The 16,446-nt window shown below is 42.2% G+C and overlaps 1 protein-coding gene across 1 annotated transcript in view; it reads right to left on the bottom strand.

The window, feature by feature from the left end:
• The window catches only part of zap70 (zeta chain of T cell receptor associated protein kinase 70), a 92,203-nt gene that overhangs the window by 60,066 nt on the left and 15,691 nt on the right, over positions 1-16,446 (bottom strand). Inside the window, exon 2 of the mRNA XM_080212573.1 lies at positions 3,873-4,336. Within this exon, the coding sequence (XP_080068699.1) occupies positions 3,873-4,274 (402 nt within the window). The 5' untranslated portion in view covers positions 4,275-4,336. The remainder of the gene's footprint in view (positions 1-3,872; positions 4,337-16,446) is intronic.

Raw genomic sequence — 16,446 nt, forward strand, 5'->3', positions numbered from 1 at the left:
CAGGCAAAAGCACCAGACATCAAGGGAATGCGCAAAGGTGATGAGTTGAGTTTTGTAAGGGAGAGAAAAGAAATCAGTCCTTTAATTGTATTATATATAAGCCTGCAATGGCAACGCATTAACCACTTGTGACAATTTTTCATGCCAGCTTTTGCTTTTTGATTATCTGAAAATTATTATTGCTTTTCTACTATTTATAACGTGATACAATATCATATCAAAAACTTTCAATTGGAAATCCTACTTGTGTTACTTGCTCTGTTGGAACCTGTATTTTAATTAAGATTTGGGTATAATATATTTACTTTGGTCAATTAAATTCAGTTTTAAAAGTCAACATTTTGGAGGAGGGAGGAATGTGAAATGTCAGGTCAGGTAAGTACATTGTAGTCACAAGAACAGAGGACCTGGACAAACTCAGCATCTATCAGGAGAGAAACACAGTTCGTGTTGAGTCATGAACCCTTGGTCGGAACGTCGAAGTATTCTCTCAGCAGGACCACATTGTGAGATGCATTGGAAGACTTTAGCTTCTGTCTGTTACTAAGGCCTAAATTTCCATTGTTACCAGGCATTTAAAGCCTTACTTAATATGTTGTGTTAGCCATAGTTCAGTGGCTAGCACCCTTGTCTCTGCATCTTATTTTTTACATTTTTTTACTCCATTCTTAAATTTACAAAGCCAATGCTCAGGGTACATTGGGTTAATCCAAATCTATTCCATGCTAGCTCCAAAACCAAATTCAAATTCCAATTAAATCCAATTCAATGTCCCCAATAGAGAGACAAACAAGATCCAAGCTGACAAGATGAGGCATTGCGCTCCATCTTGTGCCTGATCTGACACTTGATCTTAGCCAAAAGGCCGAGAAGTGAATCACCATGGAGCTGACGTATGTCATCCTCTCCCTATCACCTTTGACCTGCCTTTGGTTACACCCAATTCTCTCAACCTCACCCGTCTACAATAGCTCTTGATTTCCCCTTCATCCTGCCTGAGCTCCCATCATTAGTGAAGGGCCTTCCAAATCATTGCGATCACTCTGGCTGAGTGATACCCTCTTAGGCCTTGCCTCTGCATCAAAATGCTTTGGGTTTTAGTCTAACATCAGGACTTGAACGAGAAATCATGGCCTACACTCCCATACAGTACTGAGAGAGTACTGCACTGTCAGAGGCGCTGTGTTTCAGAGGAGTTGTTAATCTGAGCCCGTCTGTCATCATTGGGCGGATGGAAAAAGATTCCATGCTGTTATTTTGTGGACGAGCAGAGGAATTATCCTCAGTGTCCTGATCGATAGTAGTCCCTCAATCAGCATCACAAGAAACAGATTTTCTGGTTATCATATTGAGGGGAATTCTCCTGTCCTGCCCATTGCAGTGGGTGGGAGGGGGGGAGACCACACAAAGCTCCACTGGCCTTAGGCAGGATTCTCAGGTTTTGGGGCCCAGTGTGACTGGAGAGTCCCACCCATTGGGACAGGCGAGACCGGAGATTCCTGCCGGAGGTGAATGGAGATTTCTGTTGTTGCGCTTTCGCCCGCTCTGAATCTGGGCAGGCGAGATGGTAGAGTTCTGGCCATTGTATTTCTGACAATTTACCGCAGGATACTCATTGGCCATAAAGCCTTTTGAGCTCATGAAAAGTGTTATATTTTCTTCACAGCAGCGTGCTGCTTCTCTCCCTTTCTCATTTAAAATACATGCTTATTCTGGCTGGGATTCATTCAATAATTACAACAAATAGCTGAATCCTGAAAGCTATCCCCATTTACTTGGGATGAAACTGAGTGAGTGACAGCTGCAGTGCTGGACTTACACTGCAATGAGGGAATGAAAGGATAATCATCTTCTCCCCCTCTTACCCCCACCCCGCCATGAGTTGTCTTCCTTTTTCACCTTGATCCTTGGTTTAAAAGGCTGTGTGTTTGCGTGCAACAGTAGACACATAAATCTGCAGTTGCTGCAATAACGCAAAAAGTTAAACACTATGCAACACTCGGCAGAGCAGCTTACGAGTACACATTAAACCGTGAAAAAAATAGTTTGCGGTATTTCACATTCTTCTTTGCAGAGACTGAGAAAATGGATAATGATTGCAAAGAAACCACTCACAGATGAATATTTAAGAAGTATGGTTAATAAGTTTTGGAAGTGTGATAATTGTTGAAGGCCTGATTTTAATAACCCTCACCAAAGCAGAATAGGGCATGAGGGGGGTTAAAATTGGAGCATCATAATGTTACCTTTTGAACAGCACACTATTCATCATTTTCTACAGGTGAATTTTGGCCAGTGTACAAGGCCTTGAAGGAAAGAGACTAATTAATATGCGAAAACCTCACACAGCCACGTTGGCTTTGCCCGGGTAACCTGCAGGACGGGGCCCAGAAGAAGTCTGAGAGGATCAATAAATTGACTTTTTTACCTTCTTAGCCAGGAGCAGCAGGCAACTTCCTGGAACCGCTGGCAAATTTTGGAACCTACCTTGCCTCGCCTTCTCCTCTCTCTCCTGACTGTGAGATTAAAGCTCCCACTCCCCCTTAAACTACAAATAGCTGGGGATCCTCACCTTGTCCTTTATGAATTCACTTGTCTGAATGCTGGAAACCTCCAACTCCCATTTGTCAACTGGCCTTCCTGTCAATTCCTCCTGGCAGGAGTCAGTCCTGAGGTATTGTAATCACTTTTATGCAGTTGTGAGAATTTAATGCTACTCCCACCACCTTCCTTGGTGCACTCATAGGCCAAAATCTTCTGTCCTCATTCGTATCATATCATAGAATCCATACAGTGCAGAAGGAGGCCATTTGGCCCATCAAGTCTGCACCGACTTCCTGACCCAGATTTTCTCCCCACCCACATGACCACACATACTTACCATGTCTAATCTCTCTAATCTACACATCTTTGGACACCAAGGGACAATTCAGCAAGGCGAATCCACCTAACCTACACATCTTTGGCATGTGAAAGGAAACCCAGAGGAGACTCATGTACACTTGGGGAGAAAATGCCAACTCCACACAGTCACCCAAGGCCAGAATTAAACCCAGGTCCCTGGCGCTGTGAGGCAGCAGTGCTAACCACTGTGCCACCCACTGTGGCTGGGATTTTCTAGTGCTGCTGAGAGTGAATGGAGTTTTGGCATGAATGCCAAATTGTTTTTGATCGCAATGGGTCCTGCCACGGATGAGACCAGAGAATCCCACCCATGCACTGTTAAAATAGGGAATTAAAACTGAATTTCCACACACTTTTTAAACTCCATTTGTTGAAATTTCAGAAATACTATGAATGGGGGTGGCACGGGGTGGCACTGCTGCCTCACAGCACCAGGGATGTGGGTTCAATTCCGGCCTCCAGGTCATTGTCTGTGTGGAGTTTGCACATTCTCCCGTGTCTGCGTGGGATTCTTCTGGGTGCTCTGGTTTCCTCCCACACTCTAAATACGTGCTGATTAGGTGGGTTGGCCATGCTAAATTGCTCCTTAGTGTCAGGAGAATTAGGAAGTTAAGTGTGTAGGGTTACAGGGATAGGATCTGGGTGGGATTGCTGTTGGTGCAGGCTCAATGGGCCTAATGGCCTCCTTCTGTACTATACGGATTCTACGATTCTATGAATGTTTTACTGAGAATTTTGATATTAATCATAGCTGAAATCCACTACCAGAATCCAATTGTCATTTCGATTAATTTGTGAATTTTCACAGACTAACTTTTGGCGCTTTCCTCTGGAGTATTTAAATTATTTATTACATTACACATTTCTGTCACTGATCAGTTTTCACCCTGAGATGAAGAACAGCTCAAGTCTAATTGTGGTTGGAGTGACTTCATTAAGCTGCGTAGTGATTCGTAATTAACAATTACCTCAAGGTTCCACGTCTGGCGAGCATACTCTCGTAACATGTGTTCCCTAATGCTGTCAAACACTCCAGGTTTGGGTTCGATACCAGATGGTCGAAGGCAGGGTTTCACAAGTACACAGCACAATCCGTCAGGATCTCGAGAGTAATATTCACAGAGCTCTTCGGGGCCACAGTGAGGCTTGCCACCGGCGATGGCATAAGTTCCATTCAGCTGACGTTCAATAGGGTAATGATAGATCTTCAGGTCATGGACAACTGATAGAACGTAACCCCCGAGGTTACGCAGACATAGGCGCAACAGGAAGAGACCATTTGACAATCCTCCCAGCTTTAGGAATTCATCGGCTTCAGAACGGGATATGCTGCCATAAAAAAATGGCAAGTTGTAAGCAACATCACGCATGGTGACTTGAAGTTTTCCTGCTTTAGATCGTCACTTTGGAATTGTTTATGGTCCTCTTGTATCTAAAAAAAAACAGAAGGATCAATATACAGAGCAAGTAAACACAAGTAGGATTTCCATTTGAAAGCTTTTGACATTGCATTGTATCATATTATAAATAGTTGGACAACAAGAATAATTTTCAAGTAATGAGAAGGCAAAAGCAGACATGAAAAGTTGTCAAAAGTGGTTAATGCATTGCCATTGGACGCTTATATATAATACAATTAAAGGACTGATTTCTTTTCTCTCCCTTACAAAACTCAACTCATCCCCCTTGTGCATTCTCCTGATGTCTGCTGCTTTTGCCTCGCCTAGTGCCTCATCCCAGGGACTGTTAATTGACTATGGGAGGCTGATGAAGTTCAGTGAGGGACACCAGACTGTCAATAAACTTGCATGATACCCTTGAGCTGATCTGGGGGTAGATGGCCTGTCTTCGGACAACACCGCCTTGGTGCTAATGGCAGCAGTCTGGGCTGGATTACTGCCAGGCATGAGCAAGGAGACTGGCAGAGTGCCACTGGTGAAAGGACAAATACTGTCATTCTATGAGAATAAGAAGTCTCACAACACCAGGTTAAAGTCCAACAGGTTTATTTGGTAGCACAAACCACTAGCTTTTGGAGCGCTGCCCCTTCATCAGGTAAGTGGGTGTTCTGTTCACAAACAGGCGCTATAAAAACACAAACTCAATTTACAAAATAATGGTTGGACTGTGAGTCTTTGCAGGTAATCAAGTCTTAAAGGTACAAAAAATGTGAGTGGAAAGAGGGCTAAACACATGTTAAAGAGATATGTACTGTCTCCAGTCAGGACAGTTAGTGAGATTTTGCATGCCCAGGCAAGTCATGGGAGTTGCAGAAAGTGTGACATGAACCCAAGATGCCGTTGAGGCCGTCCTCATGTGTGCGGAACTTGGCTATCAGTCTCCGCTCAGCGACTCTGTACTGTCGTGTGTCATGAAGGCCACCTTGGAGAACGCTTACCCGAAGATCAGAGGCTGAATGCCCGTGATGACAGGCAGCTTTCACTTCCATGGCAGCAGTCAGACATTGAGTGACTTATCCTTGCTGTGCATGAAGCTGAGATATTGGCCATAGGATGTTGCAGCGTGGTTGGATCCAGGGTTACCCACATGAAGTTGGCCACCAAACTCTGCATCAATCCATGTGTCAAGTTGGAGTTGGGCTTTTGCATACCACTTGAAATTGACAGCAGACTTTCTGGTAAGTCTACCAATGCACCAAGTATTTCTGCAAGTATGTCCATGCCCACCAGCTTTTTTCTGAAGCCACTCAATCAATATCCTCATCTGAGTCCTCTGCAGCAAAACTGTGTGCAATCTCACTCTCTGGAGAGCTGGCACCAGCACTACCCTTTCCTCCTTCCTGCTTATAGTGTTCCATACCTAGTGACTCACTAGGTGAAGAGCTAGCCATGCACTCACTGGTGACTCACTAAGTCAGGGCGGCATGCTAGCACAGTTGTTAGCACTGCTGCTTCATAGCTCCAGGGACCTGGGTTCAATTCCTGGCTTGGGTCACTGTCTGTGTGGAGTTTGCACATTCTCCTCATGTCTGCATGGGTTTCCTCCAGGTGCTCTGGTTTCCTCCCACAGTCCAAAGATGTGCGGGTTAGGTTAATTGGACATGCTAAAAAATTGCCCTTTAGTGTCTTGAGATGTGCAGGTTAGAGGGATTAGTAAGTAAATATGTAGAGATATGGGGTTAGAGCGTGGATGGGATTGTGGTCGGTGCAGACGCAATGGGCCAAATGGCCTCTTTCTGTTACTGTAGGGTTTCTATGATCTTTCTATTTCTAGCTTCCGTGCTACACTCTAATGTTCACACAATTTCTGAGCTACAGGCTGCAAGCATCGGGTTCACTCGTTGATGGTCTTTCTTATTCATTAATTTCTTATTCCTCTAATGCTGGAGACTCCCACACCACTCCTTTGCAATTCTTGGGATCTGAGTGCACTCAGAAAATTGAGGTGAGGGTAGATGGAGGAAGAACAAGGTGCATGGCCACAGCTTCTGCATCTTGTAAATCATAACAGGTTGCAGAATGAGGGTGAAGTTTGGATGTGAGAACAAACCATTTCCAGTGGTTTCAGCCCTGCCAAGAGCTCAGGCTTCACTTTGACCTTAATAATGGCAGCCGGCAGTGCTTCCAGGAGAATGAGGATATGCAGCCTTACCTTGCCCTGTCAGGCAAGTGATGCTGCTTCAAATTATAGATCACCATGTCTGACATGAGACAGGCAAGTGTGTCAATGAGTGTGATAGTATATGGATGATGTATAGCAGCGAGAGTGCAAGCGGTGAGGTGTGAGTGCATGGCTAGCAGTCATGCTAAGTGTGAGGGTATAAATGTAAGGTATGAGTGGTGCTTAATAGAGGTTTTGGGTAGGTGAGAGAAGGATGCATGATAAATGGAGCTACATGGGAGACCAGTGGAGCAGTTAGTGCGGTATTTGACAGTACCTTGACTCATTTTGGCCAGTCCTGTGAAATCATTGACCTCCTTCTGGCTCTGCATCCTTGTAATTAGACTGTTGACACTGACCATGAGGGCCACCTGCAGTCAATGCCTTCTCAGTATCTGCCTGGCAGACTTCCTGACCCCGTGAAGGAAATGGGCCTCCCCCTTTCTTTGATTTAACTTGTTATTGTCACGTGTATTGGGAGACAGTGAAAAGTATTGTTTTCTTGGATTCTGGTACATGTCCTGCACCAAGGCCTCCAGTGCTAATTGGAGAAGCTTGGTGTAGAGTTTCTGGCCTTTGTACCATTCTTGAGACTTCTTCCTGTGAATCATCCCCTCTTTCATCACTTCTAATTTCTACAGCCACATCCCCTGTAAGTGCAAGCTGACTCTAAATAGTGCAAGGTTGTTTTATTTGGGGTAGCTACACACAAACCTAGGTCCCAAGTTAAGACATAGCCACGGAACAACACATTCAGTACATTCCTATCATTATAATTAGCAGGTTGCATGAAGGTCTTTTTGAACAGTCATGGTTTCGTTAGTCTCCCATTGCGATTCTTGCACACAATTTCAAAGGCAATTGAAATATTATCCCTTTTGGTTCCTAATAAATATTAAAACATCGAAACTTGCCTTAAAACCAAGTTCTTTCAAAGTTTTATTACAATATGTGAACATTTGCTTGCATGTGAAAGCTTCTGTTAAAAACATAACTACTTGTCCTGCACCTGCATCTCATATACCATGTTAGATCAACCACATGTGAACGAGGCAGGGAAGCCTCTTGTCACTTCCTGCATTTTGGTTTCCTGCAGATTGCTAAAAGGCTGGTTGTTTACCTAACATCACATGCTCCACTACCAAATGCACTTGAATTTTTCTTTGCACACAATCTAATAATTTTGAGCAATTTTGACTTTATTTATACATTCTTAGGCTTATTGGTTAATGTCACAATTAACATTGCAATGAAGTTACTGTGAAAATCCCTTAGAGGTCAACTTCCTTGATCTTAGCACGAGTTACAGCTTCGATCTATTCACCCAAATTAAAGTTTTGTACATTTTGGATATGCTATAACACATTAGCCTCTGTTTAATTCAGGGAAATGAGCACCTCAACATCATTAAACCTTTCCCATTCATAATGAGATACCAAAGACCATACGTTATAGTTGAGAGGTTTCTTTGGCAGAATCATTGTGGCCAATTTATGTGCCCCCAGTTAATTCAATACACTTCTTGAAAGGTAGTTTTAATAAGGTTGTAGCCCAACGCCAACTTTTATCAATTGCAGCTTGGGTTTCAATCTTGTGCTTGTTTGAGTTCCAGATTCTTGTTGAGAGAGAGCAATGGAGATACAGCTTGTGGAGGTTGAAGTGGACAGAAAAGCTGACTTCTTCTTTCACAGAGTCCACCTGGATGCTTTAAATTCTACTGAGAGTTTAAAATTTAAAGCTTATTTATTAGTGTCACAAGTAGGCTTACATTAACACTGCAATGAAGTTATTCTGAAAATCCCCTAGTCGCCACAGTCTGATGCCTGTTCAGGTACACTGAGGGAGAATTCATCATGGCCAATATGCCTAACCAGAGCGTCTTTTGGACTGCGGAGGAGGAAATCCACGCAGACACAGGGAGAAGATGCAGGCTCTGTACATTCAGTGACCCAATTCGGCAACCCATAACCTTGGCGTTATGAGGCAGCAGCCCTAACCACTGTGTCACCATGCTGCCCCAAAGTAAGTTTCTCCCTGTCGGAGAAATGAATCCCAGTCTCCTGTGTGACAGGTGAGGATATCAACCTCTATTCTAAAGAAAAATACTTTGAAAGAAGAATATGACTGAAGAATGAAAAAGAAGGGTGATATTACGCCGATCTCTTTTACCGAGAGCCAATGTCAAAGGAGTTTCCAGGTTTCCCAAGGGAATTCCGCTCTTTACGTTCTTGAAAGACATGAATGTAACCCACACCAATTTGCAGCGGGTCTGACTCCCTTTGAGATGTCCAGAAAGGCTCCAAATCTTTACCTGATTAAAGTAATCAGTCTCAGAGAGGAATTATACCCTTGGCTGGAATTTAAATGATTCCTTTTGCAATTAATAACTCTTGTTTGGATCGTAAATAGTCCAACGGCTAAGTTCTTGCAGGGACCGGACATGGGAGAGGGAGTTTGGGATGGGATGACGGGGAGGGGGCAGATATATCCCTGCCTCTCCAAGGGCAAATCTGACTTCACCATCTCTAACCCCGGAGATTGTTAAGCTACAGTCAGTGCTCTGTGATTATTTTCTGTTTTCCTTTAACTTTCTGTAGATGATTCTCAAACAAAAGCAATATCAGCACTGTTAAAATTAAAATTGATAACACAGCACCACCAGTCCTCTGCTCTGTGGCATCATGGAGCAAGTTGAGAGGTACCTACAACTGTCAGTATATCTAATCAATCAGAAACATGCAAGAAAATTATTTCCAACAATCTATTGCACAACTCCAAATGGGCAGTTCACAGATGTACCAACAAACACTAAAAGTAGGTCACCCATCTACCTACTCTGCCACAACTAGTGTGTGAAATGTGAGGCCCACCGAAAGGGAAGAAGTAACCCAAGTCCTAACAAACTCATAAAAGAATATTTTAAATCCCACATTCACAGCAACAAACTCCTGCGCTCTTTCATGTCTAACTGCAAGTCGGGTGGCTTCACATCCAAATTGCCTCTTTTTTATTCATTTGTGGGATCTGGGCATTTGTAGCCCATCCCCAATTTCCTCGTACTGAGTGGCTTGTTAGCACATTTCAGAGAGAATTTTTTAAGACCATGGGGTCACATGTGGGCCAGATCAGAATGGCAGATCCCCTTGCCTCAAGAACATTAATGAACCAGATGGGCTTTTACGACAATCAATAATGGTTTCATGGTCATCATTAGATTATTAATTCCAGGTTTCTCCAGATTCAGATTTTACCAATCTGCTGGGTTGGGATTCGAACCCTGGTCCCCAGAGCATTATCCTGGGTCTCTGGATTTGCTAGCCCAGTGACAATACCACCATCCCAGACCTCCCATCAATGGAATGCAAACTATTTGACATCAACACAATCAACTGCATAGAAGAAATTAGCTCCAGGACAATTTTTTAAAATTTAATTTTCTCCTATGTTTCTCAGTAACTAGTAACAAATAACCTGTCCCAAAAAAGTACAGCAAAGTTTCCATTTGAAACTTGATCCCCATTCATGGAATTGTTAGGTGCTATTTCCTATTTAAAGGAAAAGTGCTATCTCAGGATTGTACGTCTTTGAAAGTGCTGAAGAGAGATAAATACAAATAAAAGATGTTTGAACCACTAACAACCTTAACATAATCCAGTGATTATACATGCAGCAACATCTCGTGTTTTGACAGGGCATATCACATTGCAATGATAATCCTGCTATTTCTTGGCTTTAAGGAACAGAAACGCTACATCACTCTTCATTCACACCCTTTGCCTTTGGTTTGCATCTTAATTCTTCTGAATTTCAACGGAGACTCAAACCAAAGTCAAAGGGCTGAATTCCACATTTATTCACCTGAATAACAGTGGCCAGACCGAACTTATTTACTCCGACTGAGTGAATTCAGTGCTGTTAAAATTGTGTGAACTTAATGGGTGATATGGGCTCATACTGCAAGCAATGAATGAAGATAAACATATTTTCATAGTGTGAGAGGTGATGCAGATTTTTTGCCACTGGCTTTATTAGAAACCAGATTATGAAAATATTCCGATCACGTGGCTTCAACTAATTAAAATATTGTTTTAAAGTACCATAATTAAATACATTGTCAAAAATGTTCCTTTTATCAGGGTCAAATGAGGTACATTCAACACAGGAACATAGGAATTAGGAGCAGAAGTAGGCAATTTAACCCTTCGCGCCGGCTCCGCCATTCAATCAGATCATGGCTGATCTCTCCTCGGTTTCACATCCATCTCCCCACTTGTTCCCCATATCCCTTTAACCCATTTTAAAAATCAGAAATATTTCTATCTCCTTCTTGAAACCATTCAATGATTCAGACTCCACCGTGCTACGGGACAGCGAGTTTTAAAAATTCACCACCCTCTGCGAGAGGTGGTTGCTCCTCATTTCAATTTTAAATCTACCACCTCTGGACCTGTGACCTTTTGTTCTAGATCGCCCCACCAGGGAAAACATTGGTCTATGTTTATCTTATCAATCCCTTTTAGTAGTTTATGTACCTTGATCAGATCCCCTCTCATCCTTCTAAACTCCAGCAAGTATAAGCCCAAACTGTTTAATCTCTCCTCATACGTAAACCCCTTCATCCCCACAATCAATCTAGTCAACTTCATCTGAAATTCCTCCAATGCCATCACATCCTTCCTTAAATAAGGAGATCAAAACTGGACACAATACTCCTGATGTGGTCTCATCAACACCCTATACAATTGCAACAACACTTCTTGACTTTCATATTCCAATCCTTTTACAATAAATGCGAACATTCCATTTGCCTTTTTTATTACATGCTGCACCTGCATACCAACTTTCTTTGATTCATGAACATTTACACCCCGTTCCCTCTGCCCTGGCACATTTTGAATCTGCTTTCCATTTACATAATAATTTGCCTTTCTATTTTTTTCAGCCAAAATGGATATCTGCACACTTAACTACATTAAATTTCATCTGCCAAATTTTGGCCCGTTCTCCTAGTCTACCTATATTCGTCTGTAAAATCTTTATCTCCTCTTCACTTCCTGCTTTCTCACTATTTTAGTATCATCGGTAATTGTTGCTATGTTACACACCGTCCCAGCTTTCAGATCATTTATATAGACTTTAAACAGTTGAGGTCCGAGGAGTGACCCCTGCGGCACCCTGCTAGTTATACTTTGCCAGCCAGGGAAGGACGCATTTATCCTGAGCTTTTGATTCCTGTCAGTCAGCCAATCCTCAATCTAATCTGGCACTCTACCCCGAGTCCCCTGCGATCTCACCTTCTGGATCAGTCTTTTATGCAGCACCATGTTAGTCGTCTTCTGGAAGTCAAGATATATACCACATCCACGGAGTTCCCTATTATCCACCTTGCTGGTTATGTCCTCAAAGAACTCAAGCAAGCATGACCCACTCTTCATAAAACCACACTGACTATGATGGATTGGTCTTTCCAAATACTCAAGGTTTTAAGGACTTTCATTTATATGGAGCCTTTAGTATAAAAACTACAAGACGCCTTATAAATGGAAAAAGGGCAGAAGAGCCATGCAGGGATTTGGGTGGCAATCAATGGTTTTGTTATAAAGGGGTTTCATGAGCTATCAAAGGTGAGGAGGCACAGGGGTTTAGGGAGGGCAGTGTATAACCTAACAGACACACTGAACTCTGGTACGTGACTGTGGAAAACTGAATGGCTAACAATATTTCTTTGAGATGATCAACTGCATGAAAAATCTAGAGGAGAAGAAACTCCGTCACTCACCACACTGCTGAAAATTGCTGGTAACATTTGGTATCTTACATATCAAAGATTTTTCATCCCTCGGCTGGAAGTTTACAAAGATATTTTATTTGGGACTTGATTAAGCAACCGACAGAAATAGCTACTGGAAATACACCAGAACCACAAGATTCAGGGTTTGAGCTACATTTAAACATATTGAAATACAAAGAGGAAAAAGATTCAAAAGTCTGTTCCTACCAACTGATTCAAGAACAGCTTCTTCCCTGATGTCATCGAACATTGTGTTGAGTTAATCTTTCTCTACAACACTATATTCTGCACTCTCTCCTTCCCTTCTCTGCTACGTACTCTACAAATGATAGGTTTGGTCTGTATAGCGCACAAGATACAATTCTTTTCACTGCATCATAATGCAGTGACAATAATAATTGAATTATTATCATAGATTATTGAGACACATAGAATTCCTACGGTGCAGGAGGAAGCCATTCAGCCCATCGAGTCTGCACCGACCACAATCCAACCCAGGCCCAATTCCCATAACCCCTCATATTTACCCTACTAATCCTCCTGAGACTAGGGTTAACTTAGCATGGCCAATCCATCTTACCCCACATACCTTTGGACTGTAGGAGGAAACCAGAGCATCAGAAGGAAATCCACGCAGACACGGCAAGAATGTGCAAACTCCACACAGACAGTGTCCCGTGGCCGGAATTGAAACCGGAGCCCTGGCGCTGTGAGGCAGCAGTGCTAACCACTGTGCCACTGTGCCACCCCAAACAAGATCAAAGGTAAACAACTCTCAGAACGAATCAAAATTCAATATCCATATTTTCTGACACATGTCCATTAACATTGACAGTCACATTGAAAAGGATTGTCATGAAATAATTAATCCTCCGTTAACTACTCATTAAACCCAGAAAGGAACATCATCTCGACGAGATTAATGAAATAAAAGGGCCATATTTTATCTCTTTGTGAGTGAACACAGGCACTTGCCTCAGTCCGTCCAGCCAAGCACAGTTCAGGCCAAGAGCAAAATTTGCGCCTTGTATCCATCTTCACAGCAAACAGCGATACGCATACAATGAGAGTCAATCCAGATCAGACAAAGGTAATGGGGCAGAGCAAGCTGAAACAACCAAGTTCTAATCAAGGCAGAAATGCAAGGGCAATGATTTAAAGATTGTAATTCTGATCTGACACATTTACACCGGTGAGCCATTTTAACCTGTATTTCCAATCAGGGCAACTTGCACATCATTTTGTTACATGTACCCCAGCTTTAAGAATGAAAAAGGGAAAAAATGCATACCCAAAGCACCAAGAAAATGCACAAAATGTTATCTAATAAAAGTTTTATTTCACATGCCTTCATAGTAAATTAATAACCTTTGTTCCACATAGCACAAAAACTCCCACTTTAATCAAACAACAAATGTTCTGATTTGTGACCAATACTGTGGATGCAAGAAATGCTCAGGGTTAACTAACAACTTGCAGAATCATTTCAGGAATGTTTCTTCCATGACCAAGTCCTGGACTGGGATTTGAACACAGCACTTCTGACACAGAAGCTGGACATTACCTACTGAGCTACGTGACCTCCATGATTAGTACTAATAGGGTAATGAATCTACTGAAGCTCTGGAGGCCAGTAGGCTTCTTCCAGCCCTCCAATACTGCCAAAATCTTTGAGTCAAGACTGGCCTTAAGGAATGGGAGCGTGGATCAATAGAGGTTGTGGAAGAAGACCTGGATTTAAATTGCATCGATTAAGGAAAGGTACAGTGGCACAATGATTAGCACTGCTGCCTCACAGCACCAGGGACCTGGATTTGATTCCGACCATGGGTAACCGTGTGGCATTTGCACATTCACCCCATGTCTGCGTGGGTTTACTCTGGGTGCTCTGGTTTCCTCCCACAATCCAAAGATGTGCAGGTTAGATGGATTGGCCAGGGTAAATTGCCTCTTAGTGTCCCAATGTGTGCAGGTTAGGGGGATTATCAGTGTAACGACATAGGGTTACAGGGGGAGGGCCTGGGTAAGATGCTGTTTCAGAGAGTTGGTGCAAATTTGATGGGCCAAAATGCCTCCTTCTGGACTGATGTGATCCTTTTCTATTCTATAAATATTCAAAGCCATAAAAGTTACAAGGCTAGAGGAAAACCAAGACAGTGAGATTAAGTTTGGAGTCAACAAGAAGCCAGGAGGACAAGATGGGATGCATGCCCTATCTGTGTTCTGTGATCTTAAAGACAAATCTTTTTAAGCATGTTGCTTACTTTTTCTTCATATGTGCTTAGCAAACGATTATGTTTTCCAAAGCAGTATGTTTAAATACTTATAAAATTTAATGAAATACTTCATGGGCACACCAGTAGGAAGCCCGACCAGTAAGTATGCCCTTTATTCAAGAATCAACAACACCTTCTCACTGTATCGCTCACTTAATGCTTCTTTGCTTGTGACAAGATTCCATTGCAGTATTGAAATAGCTGTGGCAGTCGAGTTTCATTACTGAAAGTAACAAGAACTTGAGTTTCAACAATTTCATTTTCCACGTGCACTTCCTGAACTAGATAGAGCTCTGATAAAGGGTCATCCAGACTCAAAACATTAGCCCCATTCTCTCTCCACAGCTACTGTCAGAACTGTTGAGATTTCCCAGCACTTTTTGTTTTTGTTACAGCTTTTTAAATCTTCCTATTAACATTGTAAGAAAGATCCCAATGGATGCAATTCCAGAGAATGTGGCATAGGGAGCTTTTCCCACTCAATAGAATAAGAAGGATTACACCAAAACTAACAAAAGGACAACTTGGGACTGATGTATGTGGAAGACAAATTCAACAATCAGTATGAGGAACTGTTGGTCACATTTGATGAATAGACCTTCTTCCTGATAATGCTTCTAGATTATCCATTCACCACTTTAATCTTAATCCTGGAGAAACTAGCTGGGAACAAAACCTTTGACTTATATGTCAAATATAAGGCGACAATGTGGTAGGAAATTGTCTTTCCCCAATGGACAAGCCAAATTAGAGTCATAGAGTCATAGGAGTTTACAGCATGGAACAGGCCCTTTGGCCCAATTTGTCTTTTTTTTAAACCCCTAAACTAGTCCCAATTGTCTGCATTTGGCCCATATCCCTCTATACCCATCTTACCCATGTAACTATCTAAACGCTTTTTAAAAGACAAAATTGTACCCGCGTCTACTACTACCTCTGGCAGCTCGTTCCAGACACTCACCACCCTCTATGTGAAAAAATTGTCCCTCTGGACCCTTTGTATCTCTCCCATCTCACCTTAAACCTATGCCGTCTAGTTTTAGACTCCTCTGCCGCTGGGAAAAAATATTGACTGTCTAGCTGATCTATGCCCCTCCTTATTTTATAGACCACTGTAGGATCTCCCCTCAGCCTTCTACGGTCCAAAGCAAAATGTCCCAGCCTATTCAGCATCTCCTTATAACTCAAACCATCAATGTTATTTTAAATAACATTAGACCCAAATAATTGCCCTCATCTGAGCTTCCTGTGTGCTTTTACGATCTAGAGTTTTTGGTTTTACTGCCAGAAACATGTGGTGACAATATTAGTAGACCAAACCACTCTACTATTTTTCAAATGTGAGAACTCAGTACAAGGGTTTGGTGAGCTGAAATTTGTATCTTTACAATTTATCCCTGAACATCAGTCTGTTGCAATCTACCTGTTAGAGATTCTAGAGACTTCCATGTGCGAGATCAGTTAAATGTTCCATGTTCACAAAATAAAACGCCGACTCAATGATATATTTTATTTTTCAAAATTTCCAATTCAAGCTCAGTACAGGAAAGTTTAAAACCTTGAATCCAAACTTAGGGTCAAAGTGGCAAGAGCAAATTAACTTTCATTTGAATTTGGCGCACACAAATACTAAGGCTGAAGGAGTCACAAGCTTAAGATTAGTGTCAAAAAAAGAGCATTCTTATCTATTTGCATCTAAAACACATCATGGCTTAGCATTACAGAACTTTACAGAGTGGATTGCCTCTAACATCTGAAACCCAAACCCAGTGCCTTGCTTTTTTAAATCTTAACCCTTCATCTAATTTGCCTTCAAATGTTTAATAAGTTTCGCTTAGAATCATAGAATCCCCA

Source organism: Carcharhinus amblyrhynchos, chromosome 26, assembly GCF_965287045.1.
Source record: "Carcharhinus amblyrhynchos chromosome 26, sCarAmb.v2.hapA, whole genome shotgun sequence".
Taxonomy (NCBI): domain Eukaryota; kingdom Metazoa; phylum Chordata; class Chondrichthyes; order Carcharhiniformes; family Carcharhinidae; genus Carcharhinus; species Carcharhinus amblyrhynchos.